We start from the raw sequence: 18884 nt of genomic DNA on the forward strand, positions 1-18884 counted from the left end.
ACCCTTCCTCCTATTTTTCATTCCTTTTTAATTTAAAAAAAATTTTTAATTATGGGAACATATATAATAGTTGTATACACTTACGGGGTACATGTGATGTTTTGGTGCAGGCACACAATGTGTAATAAGTAAGGGTAATTGGGGTATCTATCACCTCAAGAATTTATCATTCCTTCCTTTTGATTTGTTTCTATAATAGTCCCTCCTTTCCCACGTTTTTATTCCTCAGCGTAACTTCCTAGGTTGCTCAAAAGATCCTAACTAATTCTATTTCCTTGTTTATCTCTCAAGTCTCACTTTCACACTGCTCTCCAGGGCTTCTTCCTGAATTCCATTTCAGAGCAGGTCATTACCCTGCTCCAAACCATTTAATGGTCTCCTCTTCCTTAGCAGGGCTTTCAGGTCTTTTAAGACAAGGCTCGCACTTGTCTTTCTTGCCTTAGCTCATGTTATGTTCCCACTCCAAACACATATCTCTTGTTTCAGGAGCACTAATGCACTTGCACTTCCAAAATAGAATGTGAACTTGGCCCACTTGCCTATGCCATTAAAAGCAAACAAAAAACTTCTTCCATTAATTTTCAATCCCTCTCCTCTCAGCTACTTTCACTTTTCACTCTTCTCTTTTAATAAAAGCCAGTTGAAAGATTTGCACAGAACACCCCCCTTTGTATCCTAACTTCTCAGCCATGTGTCTGTACACCAGTTCCTCCCTTCCCTTGTACTCCTCCATCCACCATAAACTGGCATCAGTCTTCATCACTCTACCTGAATTGCTCTCCCAAAGATCATCAGTACCTATTTGTTGCTTAATTCAATGGATTAAGTCCTTACTTCATTTGATCTCTCTTTAGTATTTGACTCTGGGGACCACCTCTACTTCCTTGAAATTCTTTGCAACTTTCCTGTCTAATATGGTAGCCAGTAGCTGCATGTGACTATTTTAACTTGTTTAATTTAATTAAAATTAAATAAAATTTTAAATTCAGTTCCTCAGTTTCATTAGCCAAATGTAGCTATTGAGCACTGACAAGGCGGCTAGTGTGCCTGATGAGCTAAATTTTACATTTTATTTAGTTTTAATTAATTTAAATTTAAATTTCTCTAGCCATATGTTGGTACCCTCTTGAGCTGCAGATACAGAACATTTCTATTGCCACAGAAATTTCTATTGGACATAGCTGCTCCAGAGAAAGGGTTGGGAAAGCTTTTCTTTAAAGGACAAATAGTTAATATTTTTGGCTTTCCTGGGCTAGACCAATTCCATTGCAACCACTCAATTCTGCTATTGTAGAACAAAAACAGCCACAGAGAAAAAAAAAAAAAAATATATATATATATACATACATATGCAGCCACACACACCATTGAGTCTTGCTGTGTGCCAATAATATTTTATTTGCACGGACTGATAGTGGACCAGATTTGCTATGTGGACTGTAGTGTGCTGACCTCAGCTCTAAAATCTTGGTTTCTTTGATATCTGTTCATTTTACTCTTTGTTTGCCTTTAGAATTTTCTTCTTTCAGTTTTTCACATTTCTCAAATCCCTCCCTCTTTCCATCCTTGTCACGACATCTCTCTAAGCCTTCATCCTCCACTTAGATCCTGCTCCTCCCCAGCCTGCCTGTTACCACACAGCTTTGACTTTGTAACTTACCTTAGACAGTTTGCTCATCTTTAAATGTGTGTAATAATCGTTGTTCCTGATGGAGTTATTGAAAGGAGTCAAATAAATGTGTACAAAATCATGCTCATGGAAGGCATAGAGTACTCTCACAGTAGCCCATCAGCATAGAAAAGTAGTTGAAACTCAAAGATTGACTGCTTGGCATCCAATCCCAGCTTGCCACTCACCATGTGTGGACCTCAGCGAGCCCACTTCACTTGTCTCTACCTCAGTTTCCTCACCTGTAAATCAAAATGATATTAGTATACAGCAGGTTTTCTAATAACATCGTTTTGTTCAACTTCTTTTCATTATAACTTTGATGAGGAAATAAAACAAAAAACAAAAAACTGATTCCTGGCCAGGACCACTGTTCATGTGGAGTTTGTGTATTCTCCCCACGTCTGCGTGGGTTTCCTCCCACATCCCAGAGATGTGCATATTAGGGGAAATGGCATGTTGGAATGGTCCCAGTGTGAGTGAGTGTGAGTGTGAGTGTGAGTGCACCCTGCGATGGAACAGCATCCTGTCCAGAGTGGGATCCTGTCTTGTGCCCTGAGCTGGTGGGATAGGCTGTGGTCATCCACAACCCTGAACTGGAATAATGGGTAAATAATTATCTTACTTGTTTTTATTAATCTTTCTTAACTGTGTGTATAACTCACTTTTATTTCAATGTTTAATATTAGAAGTGTTTGGGGTCTTTATTTAGAAGTTTGGTGATGTTTTTGTGATTGGAATATGCCGTAGGTATTTAACTCTCGTTTAGATCAATTAGCCTGTGACAAAATTGACTTTGTTACATGTCGTTTGTTTAAAGTTGCAGTTTCTAAGAACCTATCGACAACGTTAAAGAGGACTTAATATACTTACCTCACAGAGTCCTTATGAATTAAATGAGTTAATTTGTGTTAAATGTTCATAGCATTGTTTTGTACAGTTTTTATTTTCTCCCCTGGAGAAGTAACCCTTACACATGTTAATTTGCCTGTAGTCATATAAATGCCAGCAAATGACATGGCTGAGGTTTGTACTCTAGTCTTTTGGCCTCAAAACCCATACCTTTACACCATACTACATTTCTTTTAACAACCACCAGCTCCATGTTCCCTAACTTAAACTTAATCTCTTCTTAATTCTGGTCTTTTACCATGCTTCTTAGTTTATACCTCTGTCAGGAAATTTGCCACATTTTTCTTCTTCTTATAGTTATTCCAAACCAGTCTTGCTTTTGAGAGTGGAAAACATATTTCCAGGTATATTTTTCCTCCTCACTTCATGATCCTAGGTTTAATCAACAGCAAGTTGTTATTAAATTTTTTGAATGGAAACACTTTTGCATGGAAAAATCCATCATTGATAGTTAATATTGGGGTTGTAATCTGTTGAAGTTTTCTCATGAGATAATGAGTTATTTCATATAAAGGTAATATATTTGTCACTATCTTAGTATGTAGATAATCAAATGTAGCTTTCATCTTTGAATTGTTTCCATTATGTTGGCCTTAAGTTTATTTAACTTTTGAAAAAGAGCCTAAAGGGGTTTTTTTGTTGTTCTTATTTTTGTTTATTTGTTCTTAAATTGTGATGAAATAAAGACCTAAATAGGGTTATCAAGGAAAGATGTTGTAATGTTATTCTAGGAAAGAAGCTCATATCAGAAGGTAAATTATAAACTTGGAATTTCCAGTTATTTGATAATAAATATATGCAAAGTACAGAAATCAGTAGCTGAGCATACACAGAGGGCTGCAACATTATAACTGCTAACTACGGTTGTGTTGGTGGAAGCTTTCAGCAGTTATTTCATGCAAAGTGGAATATGGCTGTTTTTGATAGTTTCACATTATAGGCCACACTGTTAAAAGTATTGTATAGTAAGTTTTGTTTTTGAAAGGGGAGAGAGTAGTAGAATTGAGAGAAATATTTTAGAGTTTATCAATTCAACTTTCTTTAGCTGGGTAGTCAAATATATAGATTAAACGTTGTTAGTTTCCCCCTCTGAAAAAAAGCCATGTTCTTAGTGTCAGAGTTTATTGCTTTTTATAATGTTTGAATAATAAGTACATACTTACATAGCAAAAGTTTAGCTCTCAGGAAAGGGAAGGTTGAAAATTAGTGGTGATGGGAAATTGATGGAAAGAGAAGAATCATGTGAACATTTGCTACATTAGTTTCATCTGGCACCCAGATATCAAAACCACGGAGGTCAGTCTCCCTATCTATTAACAACCCTTCAGACACCCACCCACATTCACTGACTTAGCCCAGCTTGGGGGCCAAATACACACGCCAGTCCAACTTATTTGATGAACAAGGCCAAAGTCAAATACAGAATGGGTCAAAGTCAATATTACGAAAGACAGAGAAGGTTCAGGGTGAACTAAGGTGAAGAATAGAAGAAATCAAATTCAAGCAAGAGTCTCTCCAAAGGGCTTAGTCCAACCTTTTATGCTGAGTGTAAGCCAGCAGGGGTTAATGAGCAAAAGGTAAGGGAAAATAGGAAATTATATATAATAAGATGTCCAGAAGGAATTTTAAAAGCTTTCTTCTACAGAGCCCCTTTGGAGGGCCTTCATTCCCTCCACTGAGAGCTCCGACCTTGATGATGGAGCCTCTCTGATTCCTTTTCAAGGACATCTAACGTTTCTGTAGTGACAGTATATTTACAGTAGCTGAGATTCCTCCCATTTCATTTGCCTTGGAATGTATCCCTCTGCCGCTTCAATTATGAAAGGTGACAATTTTAAAGTTCATTTGAATTTGCCAGAATTGATAGATCCTAAGCATTTTATGTTAGAATAGAGTAGGTTGTGCTATAGAAGAAAACAACCCCCAAATCTTTCTGGTACAGAATAGCCCAGGTATTTTTCACTTATCCTGCAAGTTTAATTTGGGCTATTAGGAAGATTTGCTCCATGTCATTTCTCCTCACCCAGGGATATAGGCTGACAGAGCAGTCAACATTTGGAACGTCACTGGTCCTTGTTGGGGGAGAAGGAAATGTGGTAAGTGCCCACTGGCTCTTGGGGACTGCTTTGCTTGCATTACTTGTGTTGTCATGCCGTGGGCCACAGCAAGCCACATGGTCATGCCTCATTTCAAGTGGGTATGAAAGTGCAATCTTACGAATGCCTAAAAGAAAAGCAACCAAAATCATGGTGGACAGCAGGAATGATGATTTATGGCATATCTTTCTTTGTGATTTGAAGGTTCTGTGTAGCCATTTATTATTGACCCTTCAGCTGCTTGAGGTTGAGTCTGGTGTGAAAACTAAAGAAAAAGAAGCAGCAAAATTTTTATCGCCTGAATTTTAGTTTCCTAAGACTGAGTTTAGATGTTGTTATAAGTAGAAGAAATGCTTCTTTTTACCAGAAGAAAATCCCAAAATGATGTTTTTACTTAATTAAATATTTTTATTTGATGGTAGTTATACTGGTGATGGAGTTGATGATTCAGTTGGACCAAAAGCCAAGCAAGCTAAAATTTATATTTTTATTTAAAAATATTTAAACCACCTATTCAATATGTAAATACATGCTCATAAAACTCAAATGACACACAAGTTTTATTGTTTAAAAATATAGACTATCCCTTCTCTATTACTGCCACCCATTGTTTTCTTGTGAGTTTTCCACTATTAATATTTTCTTGTGCATTTTTCCATACTCCTTCTTGTATATTTATACAATACATAGATAAACACAAGTAACTTGCTTCAGCTAAGTTAAAAGTTCATTTTGGACATTGTTTCATATTAACATACTTACATATCACATATATATTATATTCCTTTTAAGACTGAATGTTATGTATTCAAAATTTTAATAGATATTGACCATGAACCCTCCTAACTTACTGAACTAATTTGTTTGCTCACCAAAATATTGGTTTCTCTTTACTCTCACCAACATTGTATATGATATCTTTATATCAATCCAGAGGGATAAATGGCATCTTATTATTATTTTAATAATCATTTTCCTAACTGCAAGGCTAAGCACAATTTCTTATGTTTATTTGTCATTTTCATTATTTTTCCTCAATGAGTATCATGCTGAAATCCTTTGCCTATTGGATTTTTAATTTTTTTTCTTATTGATTCATAAAATCACTTTAAATATTAAAGTTGCAAATGTATTTTTCCCCTGGATATGTATGTAGACAATATGCTCTCCTTATACCCCAGTTTTATATTGTTCTTTATTTGATACACACACATACACATATATACATATATACACATATATACACACATACACACACATCTGACAAAATACAGATAACTGAGTAGAGTACACTTCAGAATCTGAATAAGAATCCTTCTTCACTTGTCAATGAATGCAGATTTTGATTACTAGAGTCCTTCTTCCTATGGTTGTTTGAGGGAGAAGAGGCAATGATTCATAGAGTTTCTAGGTCTCCTAGAAGTCATATAGAGCCTTGTTCCTATTTTATAAGTCTTAAATCTTCTGGACATATGTGGGGGAGGTGTGTGTGTGGCTTATATCTTAATTAATGTCATAGTGATTCTTCCAAACACCATGGCTCATTCTTTATTCCTACTTGCCTCTGATGGAGTTACTTCAGAGTTTTCTTGAGAGAGAGCGAGCTTTTTTGTAAGCCTTTTTATTACTTGCTTAAAGTTTTTAGTTTCCTCATGAAACTAGATAGGTAGATAATTCAATGTTATGGCTGTACAGATTTTTGTACATTTTTCTTTTCTTTCTTTTTTAAAACTTAACAATATATAAAATATTATGAAAATCTTCTCCTTATCAGTACACTTGAATCGACCATGTCTCTCATGACATCTGGATTTAGCAATCATTCTGCTCCTGTCTACTTTATATATCCAGAAATTCACCACTGTTGTGAACTGATGGCGGCACCATTCCCAGTTGTTTCACTATTGTTATCAATGTAGTTTGTTTTACGTTTTTTTCTGTTATTTGAATGGGCTGTGGGGTATATTCAGATGGCTTGCAATTTTCTACGGAGGGAATTCTGGTGGGAGATGGGTAAGATAAAGAACATGAATACTTTTCCTTTCTTTCTTCCACAGACTAAAAGCTGACTGAGCTTAAAGACAGTACTATTCATAAGGCTCTACTGACAGAACATTCCAGTAGTTACATGTAGAAACTATATAGCCCTGAAAAAGACACTGGTATATGTTAAATGCTAATATATATGGGAAGAATGAAGTACCACAAACAAATGAGGACAGTAAGGATTAGTTAAAAAATGATGCTTGAAAATTTGACTATTGATAAATAAGCAAATATAATTGTACTTGCACATCATAATATATATATACACAGATATATAAAATAATGTGTATGTATAATATATAATAAATAACATTCTATACAGATTGCATACATATAAATATGAATAAATTATTGCAACATTTATGATCAATATAAAAAAAGAAACTAAGAGGAGTATAAATTATCTTAGGGGAAAAAATTACAGAGGAAGATGATGAATTTGACTATATACAAATTTTATTAATAAATATTTTAATGTCAGGAAATGTCATGAACTAAACTTAGTGAATAAACTAAAAAAATTATTTGTAACAATGTCATACATAAGTTTAATATCCTACATAAAGAGCTTTTAAAAATTGATAAGACATTATAATTAATCAATACTGGTAACCAAAGAAATAAAAATTAAAATTATTTTTCACTTTTCAAGTTGGAGAAGATTGAGAATAATCTGTGTTTAGAACAATTATATGCTGATGTTAGATTCAGGTAATACTGGTGATGGTATGAATTGATTCAATATTTCCAGGAAGCAATTTGATTATTTGATTTGTGTGTATGTGTTTGTGTGTATTTTTTATTGTAGGAATCTAGCCTGCAAATGTAATAAAAAAACAATGTGACCAATATTTCTCTATGGGAAACATCATTTCAAGGGAGATCATTTAAAAAAATGACAAATGTTGTGAAAGGCAATTTTCAGCAACACAGGATTAATTTTATTATTGAACAGCCATTGAAATGAATAATTATTCCACATTAAACATGATTTTTGAGAATTTCTCAGGCCCTTGGAAAAAACTCATAATGCAATCCTAAACATAGAGGCAAAATATTAAACTATCGGTACAATAAGTAATATTTGCATATAGAAAGAATAAAAGAAAATACTCTAAAGAATATTTTCTCAGTTTTCTACAGTTAGCATTAGTTATTTTTGTAATCTAGGGAGACAAACCATTTAAAACCTGCTCACAAATTTAGAAGGAACAGCACACAGAAGACATTCAAGTGACCTTTGCTGAAATGATTTGGTTTAAAATGAAACAAGAATCTTGTCATAGTAGAATAATCAAATCTTTGAGTTGGGAGGCCCCTTGTGGGTCACTTGGTCTAGTCATCCACAGTAAACCAATCTCTGAGTTTAGCCAATTTATATTGGTATATTCATTGCCTGTAACCACCTCTGGATGATACCAGTTTGTTATCTCCTGCAGCAGTGCTGCATAACATTGTTTGCAAACCTTTCCCTTTGTTTGGATCTCCTTCTGGCTGGCCTCAAAGTGTATTCTTAAATTCTTAAAAAATTTCTTTAACGGTACTATTAGAAAAGAAAACCCTAGGGTGTTAATAACTTCAGTACTAAACTACCCAAAAGTTGCAAATAATTGAAAAACAGTTGACATATTTATATAATATTTACATTGAGAAATGACATTCTGATAGCTTAGAGAGATGGCTTGAGAGGATGGAGTCAGTTTTGAGGCAAGCAGATTAATTAGGAAGCAGTCACTGTAAATTAGATGATGAATGAGAGAACCAAACAATTACAGAGACAATAAAAACAGACGTGGCATTACATATAACTGATTGGATTTAGAGGATGAAGGTCCAAAACGGACTTTGGGTTTCTAATTGAGGCCACTGGGTGCAACGTGGCTCCTTGAAATATAGAAAGCAGGAGGAGAAGCAGGTTTGCAGTTGGAGTGGGACTGTGGGGTGGAGGTGGGGTGAAGTGATTATAGTTTTGGATGTGTTATTTTTTCCAAGTAGAGATGTTCAGCAGACTGTTGGCTGCAAAGGTATGGAGCTCAAAAGGAGATCAGAGCTGGAGGTAAAGATGGAAGTTGAAACCATAGGAGTATAGAGATTACCCAGGGAGAAAAATGTAGCATGAGCAAAGGGATGTATATGGAATGGGAGTTATTAATCAGAGCCAATTAACAATGAAGCAGAGAAAGAAGATTCCACAGAAGTTATTGAGAAGGAGCAAGATAAGAGGTAGGAGAACAGTAAGGCAAATGGCAAAGTGAATTCTCCATGAAACTTTGAAATTGAGGAAGCCCTTTTTTCTTGGTAAAAAACATAATTAACATTATTAAATATGAGCACAAAAAGTGGTAGAGTAGAAGTCATAGATAAAGTGAAAGAGAATAATGATATAATCAAGAAGTGTTCTAGCAAGTAAATAATCTCTGTGTCTAAAATGTGTTCTTTTCAGAAACAAAAATATAAATAAATAAAGATTTTTGTGGGAAATTCTACAAAACATCTTTCTTTATTTCTGGCACAGAATGCTGAGCAAACTTTACCTTTTCTTGGTATATTAGATATTTATGGTACCATTATACTGTATAACCAGTCACCACAAAAATGTTTGCAACATAAAACATTCATCATTTATTTCCATATATTTGCAGGTTGTCATGGTGTCAGCTGATCGTGGTTGGGCATAGCTGGGAGCATTGCTCTAAGACATATATCTGTCTGGGTGGGCTTTCTGCTTCTTTTGGGCTCTGTTCCTACCTACAAATATTCATATTGAGTGCCGTGCTAACGAGGGAGCTGTTATAACTGGGAGACTGTTCTCCTGGAGAAGGAAGACATGTGGGAGAGCAAGTCTCTGCTTGTATCATGTCTACTGACATTGCATTAGTCAAAGGAAGTACATGGATGAGCCCAAAATCAAGAGATGTATTTTCTACTCGTGGACGAAAGGCCAAGGGGAAGAGACAAAATGTTTTTATGGAATTAGGGCAAGGGAAATAGGTAATATTTTTGAGCAAACATTAGATCTATCACACTTTGAAATTCAGGACTATGATATTAATTACTTCTTGTGCTATGCTTTAGGTAGTCATATTCACTATTATTGAAATACATACAGTAATTTGTCCCTGGTTAAATGATCCCTCCTCCTGCTGCTTTCTGTAGCTGTAATTTGTTAATGCTGCCACTGTATATACAGCTGCTTTTAAGCCGCTGCTTCATTGCACACGGGGCTCTCTGAGTAAAGACCTGAAGGTGATACTCAGCTTGTTAACAGCACTTTTTCTTCTTGCTTTAATACATTTTCCTATTATTTTGCATTGCCATAATATTTGATAGTCTGACATTGGAAGAAAGGGCTCATTACTATACTTGCATATTTTATTCGAATCCCCTTCTCTTAAAAAGTGGCAAATATAAAGCTTTTTCTTTTGGAAAATGAGTTATATTTCCTTCAAAAGTTTCTCCATGTATCTACATAATTTGTGTTTTCAAAGGGCAGCCAGCATTGCTCAATTGAGAGATGAAGAACACTGAATTGCATAGATTTTTAAAAGTTAATATTTTATGTGCATATCCATTCTTTATTCAATTATGAAGTATCTCGAGCACACAGAACAAAACATAACTATTCTTTATGCAGTTGAAACTATCACATTTCATTGGAACAAAAAATACAAAATACATTCAAAGAAGAATGGGATTTTCCAGTGAGTTTCACTATTTGTAGCAGATACCAACACTTTAGTCATACATCTGCCATTTTCCTTTGCACGATCTCCAAGGCCTCCGCACTGCACTTCTATGTGATTTATTCCGTCTATGTAAAATAGATTACTTTGGTGTTCTATACTCTAGTTTTAGCCAAAGCAATAAAACCCATGAAACTGTCAGTTTGAACTGTGAGGTATACTTTTTCTAGTGCACATCAAAATAAATACATATTTATTAAAATAAAAATGTATACTCTCTACCGTCTTAAATATCTCGTTTACAACTGTCATTACCTGGCATAACATGCACTAGGAAACACTGTTTTAAGGCTAGCTCTGCCAAAGTATAAATAGAAATATAGTAACTTAGTTAATAATATATTTTGAAGAGAATCATTCACTCTTACTTTTCAATTATTTTTCAGGTTTGTGGAAGGAGTGCTTAACATTTGTTACAATGCCATCGATCGTCATATTGAAAATGGTAAAGGGGATAAGACTGCTATCATCTATGACAGCCCTGTTACAAATACTAAAGCAACTATTACCTATAAAGAAGTTCTGGAGCAGGTAATATCATAAACTATGTACATTGGAAGTCATTTAGAAATTATTTAAATAGCGTATATTCCTGCTGGATAGCCTTTAATTCTCTTAATGCATTGACATATGTTACCATGTTTTTCTTTCTATGTACGTTGGAAATGAATATAGGTGTGTTAACTCATTTAGACTGTTTTTATTCCTTTCATTTACATTTCAGAGTACTACTGAAAGATGCTCATTTTATAGGGAGAAGAGAAAAAAATCTTAACAATACATTTAAATCTTCTCTGGCCTTTGCTCTCTATCCATGTTGCCATCACTTTAGTCCATCTGCCCCTTGGCTCTTGTACTTTTGAAGTAGTCTCCTATCTGCCTTTCCTATTACCAGGCTATGCTCATGTTATTATAGATTAGCACCTCAAGTGCCTCCAGAGTTTTCTTCCTAAGAAACAACATACTTCTCTACCCCACTTAAAAATCTTTTTCTTAAAAATTTATGTTATTCAGAGAGTAAAATATACTGTGGTGTCTAAGACACTTTGGATTCTGATCACAGCATTCCTTCTAAGCTGCATTTCCCAACAGTCTTGGCTATGCATACAATTCTTTTTCACCCTGGATGTTCTGTCTTTCCCTCAGGCATTCCTGGCCCTTTGCAGCTGTTTGCATATGCTCATTCCTTTGCCTTATTTTCTCTTTTTAGTTCTTTCTCATCTGTGTAGTTCTTAGGTAAATCATGATATTAACAGATGAGTTATGAGATTTGTCTCTTTTAACATTAGGGTAGAAATAAGATTTCAAAAGTAATTATAAAAGTATGTGGGTGTTGTGAACTATGGGAAAGTTATTTAAACTCTTTGGAACATTCATTTCTATATGATTTCAAGGGAAATAATAGTGCAGGGCAGGGTTTCTCAACCTTGACATTGTTGACATTTTGGATCAGATAATACTTTGTTGTAGGGGATGCCATGTACGTTGCAGAATGTTTAGCATCACTCCTGACTTCTACCTACTAGAGGCCAGTAGCACCTCTCTCCCTGAGTTGTGATGTCTCCAAACATTACTAATATCCTCTTGGTAGCAAAATTTCTACTGGTTGACAAGCAGTAGTTGAGCAGAGTCTGTCATGCTAGGGTTTAGAAGTATTTGCTTTTAAATGAAGCCTTTTTGAATTGCATTCTCTCCTTTTGCTTTTTGAACCCATTTAAGGGTTCTGCTCGATTTTTGGAAAGTTTGGTCAACTTTGCCTGACTTGATGAAGTTACATTCTTTTTGCATCAGCAAATTCTTGGTTAGCCTTGTAAGATATTTCAAGAAAGCCAACTCAGACAAAACAATTAGCTTCCCAATCCTGAGTTGTTGCAAACAAGAGAGAAAAGTTAAGCCTCTTGCTCAGGCTGGCTATTAGAATAGTTATAGCAACAAAGTTCAACTTTAACTGATTTAAACATAGAATGTATGAAAAGGGAAGATTTAAGAGCCAGGCTCAGAAAAGTGGCACGTACTGAGGGAGAAAGGGTAGCAGTGATGAATTAAGAAAAATCCAAAAATTGTCTGTTCATAATAACTACACTTGCTGCCTTGAGTCAATCTCCTAGACTGAAGGACAGAGTAGTAGGGTCATCTCGTTGGCCAAACTTAGGTCACTTGCCTAAAATACCAGGCAACGAGGAGGAAATATCTTGTCCTCTTTTGATTTTATAGTAGGAATTAGGGCCCTGCCTCCCTATAGGATACATTCAAGAGAAATTCCAATCTAATAAGAGTAGAGTTCAAATGCTAGGCAGTCCAAGAAAAAAAAAAAAAAGAAAGAAAAGAATGCTGTAGGTATATTGTTCGTTTTTTTTTTTTTTTTTAATTGGTCTGTAGGTGGGAACTGTGTATTTTGAGAATGAAATATAGAGCCAGAGCTTACGTTGGGGCTGAGTAGGGAAGGTACTTCATTACCAAATGGGCTTTTTATTCATATGAAGCTGTGTTTTATTGTAGGAGATAATGTAAATTTCCTGAAAACCTACTGTACTTCATGTTTTATTTTAGGTTTGAATTTTCAGCTTTTAGAAGAGGTTTAGTCTGTGATGAAAATCTCGTTCCTGTGATTTGGGCATATAGCCACAGTCTCATTTGATGAATGTGGAAGCCTAAGATACTGGTATATAAATTGGGAAGTTTATTTATATATTGTAAAAATGTTATCTGTATCAACATATGGAATTTGATACATAACCAAACATTAGAGTCAAAGAAAAAGCTTTAGAGAATCCTAAAATAAGAATTGTTACCATTCTCATTTTCTGTTGTTTTCTTTTTAAATTTATTAATTACATAAGTATGTACAAATACTTATACACATACGTTTTACTTAGAAGCTTTTCTGCTAACTCATCTTGATTTTCTAATATTGAGTCTAGACTCTTAGACCCTTTTAACATTTGTACTGGTTCATCCATTTCAGTTTAGCCTGACATCAAAGTACTTAAAAGGATTGTTTCTCTCACCTGCTGACAGCCTCTGATTCCCCAGGCTTTTCTTCTCTAAAGTACTAAAAGAAGAATTGTTAGGAAAGAGAGAGAAGCATTGTGTGCTACTTTGATTACCTGCTCCTGGTTCCCTGTGGCCTTTATTTTATTAAGTAGAGAGGACAGAGAAAGAAAGATTTAATGGGTAATGCCATTGAGAACAAACATAAAGAAGTGCCTTTGTACCTTACTTGTTTCAGTGTCCAATGTTTCATTTCTACTGGGAGTTCCTGGCTAGGTAAAACTTTATTAACTTAGTTAGTATTTCTTATTTAATTAGTGGGCCAACCAATTTTAGGCTAAATTGTCTTAGTGACATGAAAGATCTGAAAATTTTACAAAATGATTCAGAAGCATAGCCTGTCCAAAACTGTCATCTTTCTGTAGATCTGAGTATTTTAAATAACCTTTTATTAAAGTTTTTCTACAGAGATTTGAACCTAGTTCAAGATTTATCATTCATTCAACAAATACTTATTTTGTGTGCCAAATCCTGATAGGAACAAAGGATATAAGGTAAATGGACTCATCCTCTATTGTCCAGGAGCTAAGAAAACATATGAACAGTCAATTTCAATGTAACAAAATAAAGATTATGATAGGGGTTAGTGTTAAATTCTGTGGAAGCACATGTGAGGCACCCAACTCAGCTGGGGGTAAACAGAGTCTAGGGAGGCTTTCTGGAAGAGTCAATACCTATTAATAAAATTACCCTAATTGCATACCCTCTGATACATTTTTTCAAGATATCTCATGGTTCATGTGTATTATGTGCTCAGTGAGATCTCTCCTGACCATACTAAATGGAAATGTTCCTGTCTACACCGCTTCCTATGTCCTTTAGAACTTAGTATTTATTACCCAGGATCATTCCTTGTATTTTATTTATCTGTCTTCTTTAATATTGTTTCCTCTTCTAGAACGTAAGTTCCATGAGGGCAAGGATTTTTGATTTGTTCACAGAACAGTGCCTGGCACTTAGTAAATATTTGTTGAATGAGGAATGAATGAATGAGATACCTTTTGAAATTTCTAAGTGACTCTAACTTCTTTTATTGCAGGAAGTTCTTATCTCTGAATTTTATCAGTAATAGAACTGGATCATCATTCCAAGTACATTCCAACTTTTGTGAAGAATTTTAACTTATTTACATTCAGCTTGGTAGTTCAAGATTTCCTTCTTGAATTTACCACACTTAAATCTGCATTCTAGGAGACGTGTGTGTTTATTGTGTCCCTCCTCTTGTTAGCTCTTTTCAAGTTAGTAGTTATATTAAACCTATGTGAAATAAAAAGAGGAGTGCATGTGTGTTTGTATATGTACTTATACATTATTTATAATATTACTCATTTTAATTATTCCTATATTAAATTTATTTTCTGCATCACTAATTTTATTTTGAATTTATCTCTGTGTGTGGCAGGTGTGATTTTTTTTTTGTACTTCAGCAATTATTAATTTTTATGCATTTATTCACTAAATTAAATTGTGACCCCTGAAGAGCCTTTGAGAAATTTTCATGCATATATGCATACTGGAAAAATTGATAAAACCCAGTGTGTGCTAAATTTTCCTGATTTCATTCAAACAAAAGTTGTCTATTATCTCTACTAAAGGTAATTTTTTTGAAATATAATTATAATTATGAAGGTTGAATAGTTTAGAAGAGAAAATTACTCTGAAATCAAGGGCTATGCCCCATAAGAAATCCTCCTTGCAATCTTTCCCATTTAAGATACTCTCTTTAAAGTATGCATTCCATCTACTCAGAAACAGGTCAGGGGTAAGATAATCTGATATCTCTTTATCTGTCATATCTGATTGATATGACAGATAAAGAGATCTTTCCCTAAGCAAAGATTTAAAACATAAAAACCAGAACATGCAGAAGTTCAGCCCTGTCAGTGGTTCTCTTAAGGGGAAAGAATACAGCAGTGCATATTGTCTGTTTTCTTTCCTAAAGTTTCCTAAATAAAAAATAAAAATTTCACTCATATTATAGTCAGCTCCACTAAACAGCATATCTCTGTAAGGTAAATTACATTTTCCATGCTTGGTGAATAGGTGAATGATGTTAGTATGAGATAGAAGTAATAGTAATTCATGCATTTTTTTCCCCAGGATGCAGTTTTTTGAGGTTTTATTGAAATATGGTATACATTCAGATAAGGGAAAAGATTATAAGTATAGATTTTGTTAGATTTTCACCAACAGAATACACCCATGTAACCAGATAAGAAAATAGACTATTTACAGGCCCCCAGAAGCCCTTGCTATGCCTCTGTTTAGTCATTTCTCACTCAGCACCCACATGATTGCTATTCGAACATCTAATGGTTTACTTGCTTTTGAGCTTTATATAAATTGACTAAGACAATGTACTTTTTTGTGTCTGGATTTTTTCACTCAAGTTTCTATTGATGAGAGTCGTTCGTTTTGTTGCAGGAGGTTGCAATTTAGTTATTTGGATAACATCTAGTTTTGGGCTATTACAAATAATGCTCCTATGAATAATCTTGTGCATAAATTTTGCTGATGATATTAAAGCATTTGTGTTGAGGATGTACATAGGAGTGAAATGGATGGTATGTATGGTTCATAGGGTATGCATATGTTGGGCTTGAGTAGACAGTGCCAAACAATTTTCTACAGCAGTTGCACCCATTTACATTCCCACCTGCAGTGTATGAGAATGCCAGTTGTTAGTGCTTGGTGGTGACAATTCCCAATCTTTTTAATTTTGGCCTTTCTGGTGAATGTATAGTGATATGGTATTGTGGTTTTAATTTTCCTTTCCCTAATGACCAATGAAACTGAACTAATCCTGTGTTTATTGATCATTTGTTGATCCTCTTTTCTGAAGTGCCCAATTGCAACTTTTGCCCATTCATTTTTGTATTGGATTATTAGTGTGCCGTGTTTGGAAGTTTTGGAGAGAGACATTTTTGCAGTTAAAGAGAAGACTTTATCAATTGGTGTAGGTAATGCAAGATGGTCTTTTCTGCCCTTTTTAGTGCTTCTTTCCTTGATATAATGTTAAAACCAGTTAGTATGACCGTTCACCTGATTTTTGGTTCTTCTGAAGGTGCGTGCCTACATGGATAGTTGTTCAGTTTGGTGTTCATGAGCTGGAACAATTGCTGCAGGTTACTCTTTGGCCATCTTGATCCCAAGTTAAATAGTTTTAAGAACCTAAAGCTGAGAAGACATTCTTCCCTGTTATAAAAAGAACTCACAATAAAGTCTACACTCTACTAGTCTCTCCTAGCCACTTTTGAAGGTAAATTTTGAAGTGAATTGCTCTCCTCTAAAATATTAAGAAACAGGAAGCATGAGCCCCAGTGTTTAAGTATATAAAGCATCTATGGAAGACAATGCTGTGTTAGAGCTTTTATTAATGTTAAAAGGCTCTAGTTACATGGATTTAGAGTGGTCTAACCCAACCATATTTTTCCATATGCCGCATTATTTTTGTGAGCTATTTTTAATAATGCAAAGTTGTATAAGATATTTTAGCAGAAATGCTTGTATTTCATTTTAAATAGATGAGTGTACACTAAATACTGACTTAAATTTTAATCAAAATTGTGAAATTGTAATTGAAACTTCATTTTGAACAAGTTTACAATTACTAAAATTTAGGTTAAATTCTTAGAGGAACAAAATAAATACTAGACAAATTTTAACAGATAATACAGGAAGAAATGAATTAAATGAGGAAATAGCAATTTAGTATTTTCTAGCTTTCCCTTTTTCAGGTTAAGAGCCACTTATGCAAAATTAAAACTGGCTAAAGATTATTTTACATCAATCCAAAATAGCAACAACACAGCCAACCCCTTTGAATTTTCTCAGCCAGATATTGTCCATGAAATCAAGATTACTGTTGGAAATGTAAACTCACTTCTTTTCACTTCCTCCTGTGCCAGAAGCTATTTCACTACACTTTGAAGTCCAGAGCACTTTGGTCATACCTTTTCCTAATAAACTGGTTCATTTTTCCTTTTTAATCTACTTATTAGTGTACTTATGAGATCTTACCTGAGGAAAGGCTTCCTGAGTGAATATTTTATTCACTTTTTTACTTACATAACAGCTAATACGGAACTTATAGAGCATAGAATTATATTATGTGCTGAATGAGTTCATGAATAGAACATTCAGTAATTCATTTATATAAAAGTAAAATCTAATCCTGGTCAAAGAGAAATAATTATTTCCAAAAATATCACTTGTCCTGTCCACACTGGGATTTTTCTTTTTTACATTAGGAATTTTTATTTTTTAATAAGGTGAGAATCTTCCTTGTTTTAGTGCATTTTCTTAATTTGAAGGTCTATATTCTATCTCATTTGAAGCCCTACTTAAAACATTTTCCTTACTTTGCCATCTTGGAAACCTGGTAATCTGGTCTGAGGCTTTTATTTTTACATTTGCTTAATGAAATTATTTGTATCATTCATTGATAGGTCCTTATGAAATTTGCATTATCTTCAGGGTGGCTAAACTGGGATCATTTAGAAAGCTAACTCAACAAAATCAGTAGACGATCTGCTTTTAATTTATTTTCTTGAACTGAAATGATGATGGAGTCAAATTTATTTATTTGTCTAAAACATACTTATAGGACACCTAATATATATTTGGCACTACTGGAGAGACTATGGTTCCAGAAGTGAATGATACAGTCTTTGCCCACAGAAAACCTGAATTCTAGTCGGGAAGATATATTATGAGTAAAAAGATAGTACAATGTAATTTCATAATAAGTGAAGAAAAATAAAAGACTAGAGAGGGACTTGGACAGCCATTTTAGACAGGTTTGTTAGGGAAAACAGAAATCACTGAAGAAATGACATTTGAGCATAGACCCAAATAAAGAGTGGGACACAACTATATGAATATTTAAGAGAAAATTGTATTAGGAAGAGGCCCTGGAGCAAGAGTAGTTGTGGATCACTGGGAGAGGCAAAAGGTTAATGACGAGAGGAGAGCCATAGAACGTAAGGTTAGGGGAGTATCCAGGAGTCAGATTAGGTAGCACTTTGCAAGCAGATTGCATTGTATTCTAAGTATAATGGGAAGCTCCATGTTGTTAATGAAATCACTTTGGCTTTTCTGAAGAAGAGACTGTAGTGGGCATGACTGAAAACACAGAGATGATAAATGAATAGGCGCCGCTTAGCTTAAGTCCCCTTAGAATAGCAGCATTTGCCTGCATGTGGGTAAGGATGAGACAGGCTTGATAGTCTGTGCCATGGAATTCTAGTAATAAAAGCTACTCCACATGTATGTCTTATCTTGGATCTTTGCCTATACCCAGTGGGTTTGAAAAACATATGATTGAGCCTATTATACAGCAGCCCCCTGTAAATGCCCTGCCTGTGC

At 34.6% G+C, this 18884-nt stretch overlaps 1 protein-coding gene across 1 annotated transcript in view; it reads left to right on the forward strand.

Annotated features, from left to right (window-relative positions):
- ACSS3 (acyl-CoA synthetase short chain family member 3) overlaps positions 1–18884 on the forward strand; it is a 133699-nt gene that overhangs the window by 19392 nt on the left and 95423 nt on the right. The window contains exon 2 of the mRNA XM_069489977.1: positions 10853–10997. Within this exon, the coding sequence (XP_069346078.1) occupies positions 10853–10997 (145 nt within the window). The remainder of the gene's footprint in view (positions 1–10852; positions 10998–18884) is intronic.

Source organism: Eulemur rufifrons, chromosome 16, assembly GCF_041146395.1.
Source record: "Eulemur rufifrons isolate Redbay chromosome 16, OSU_ERuf_1, whole genome shotgun sequence".
In the NCBI taxonomy this organism is placed as follows: domain Eukaryota; kingdom Metazoa; phylum Chordata; class Mammalia; order Primates; family Lemuridae; genus Eulemur; species Eulemur rufifrons.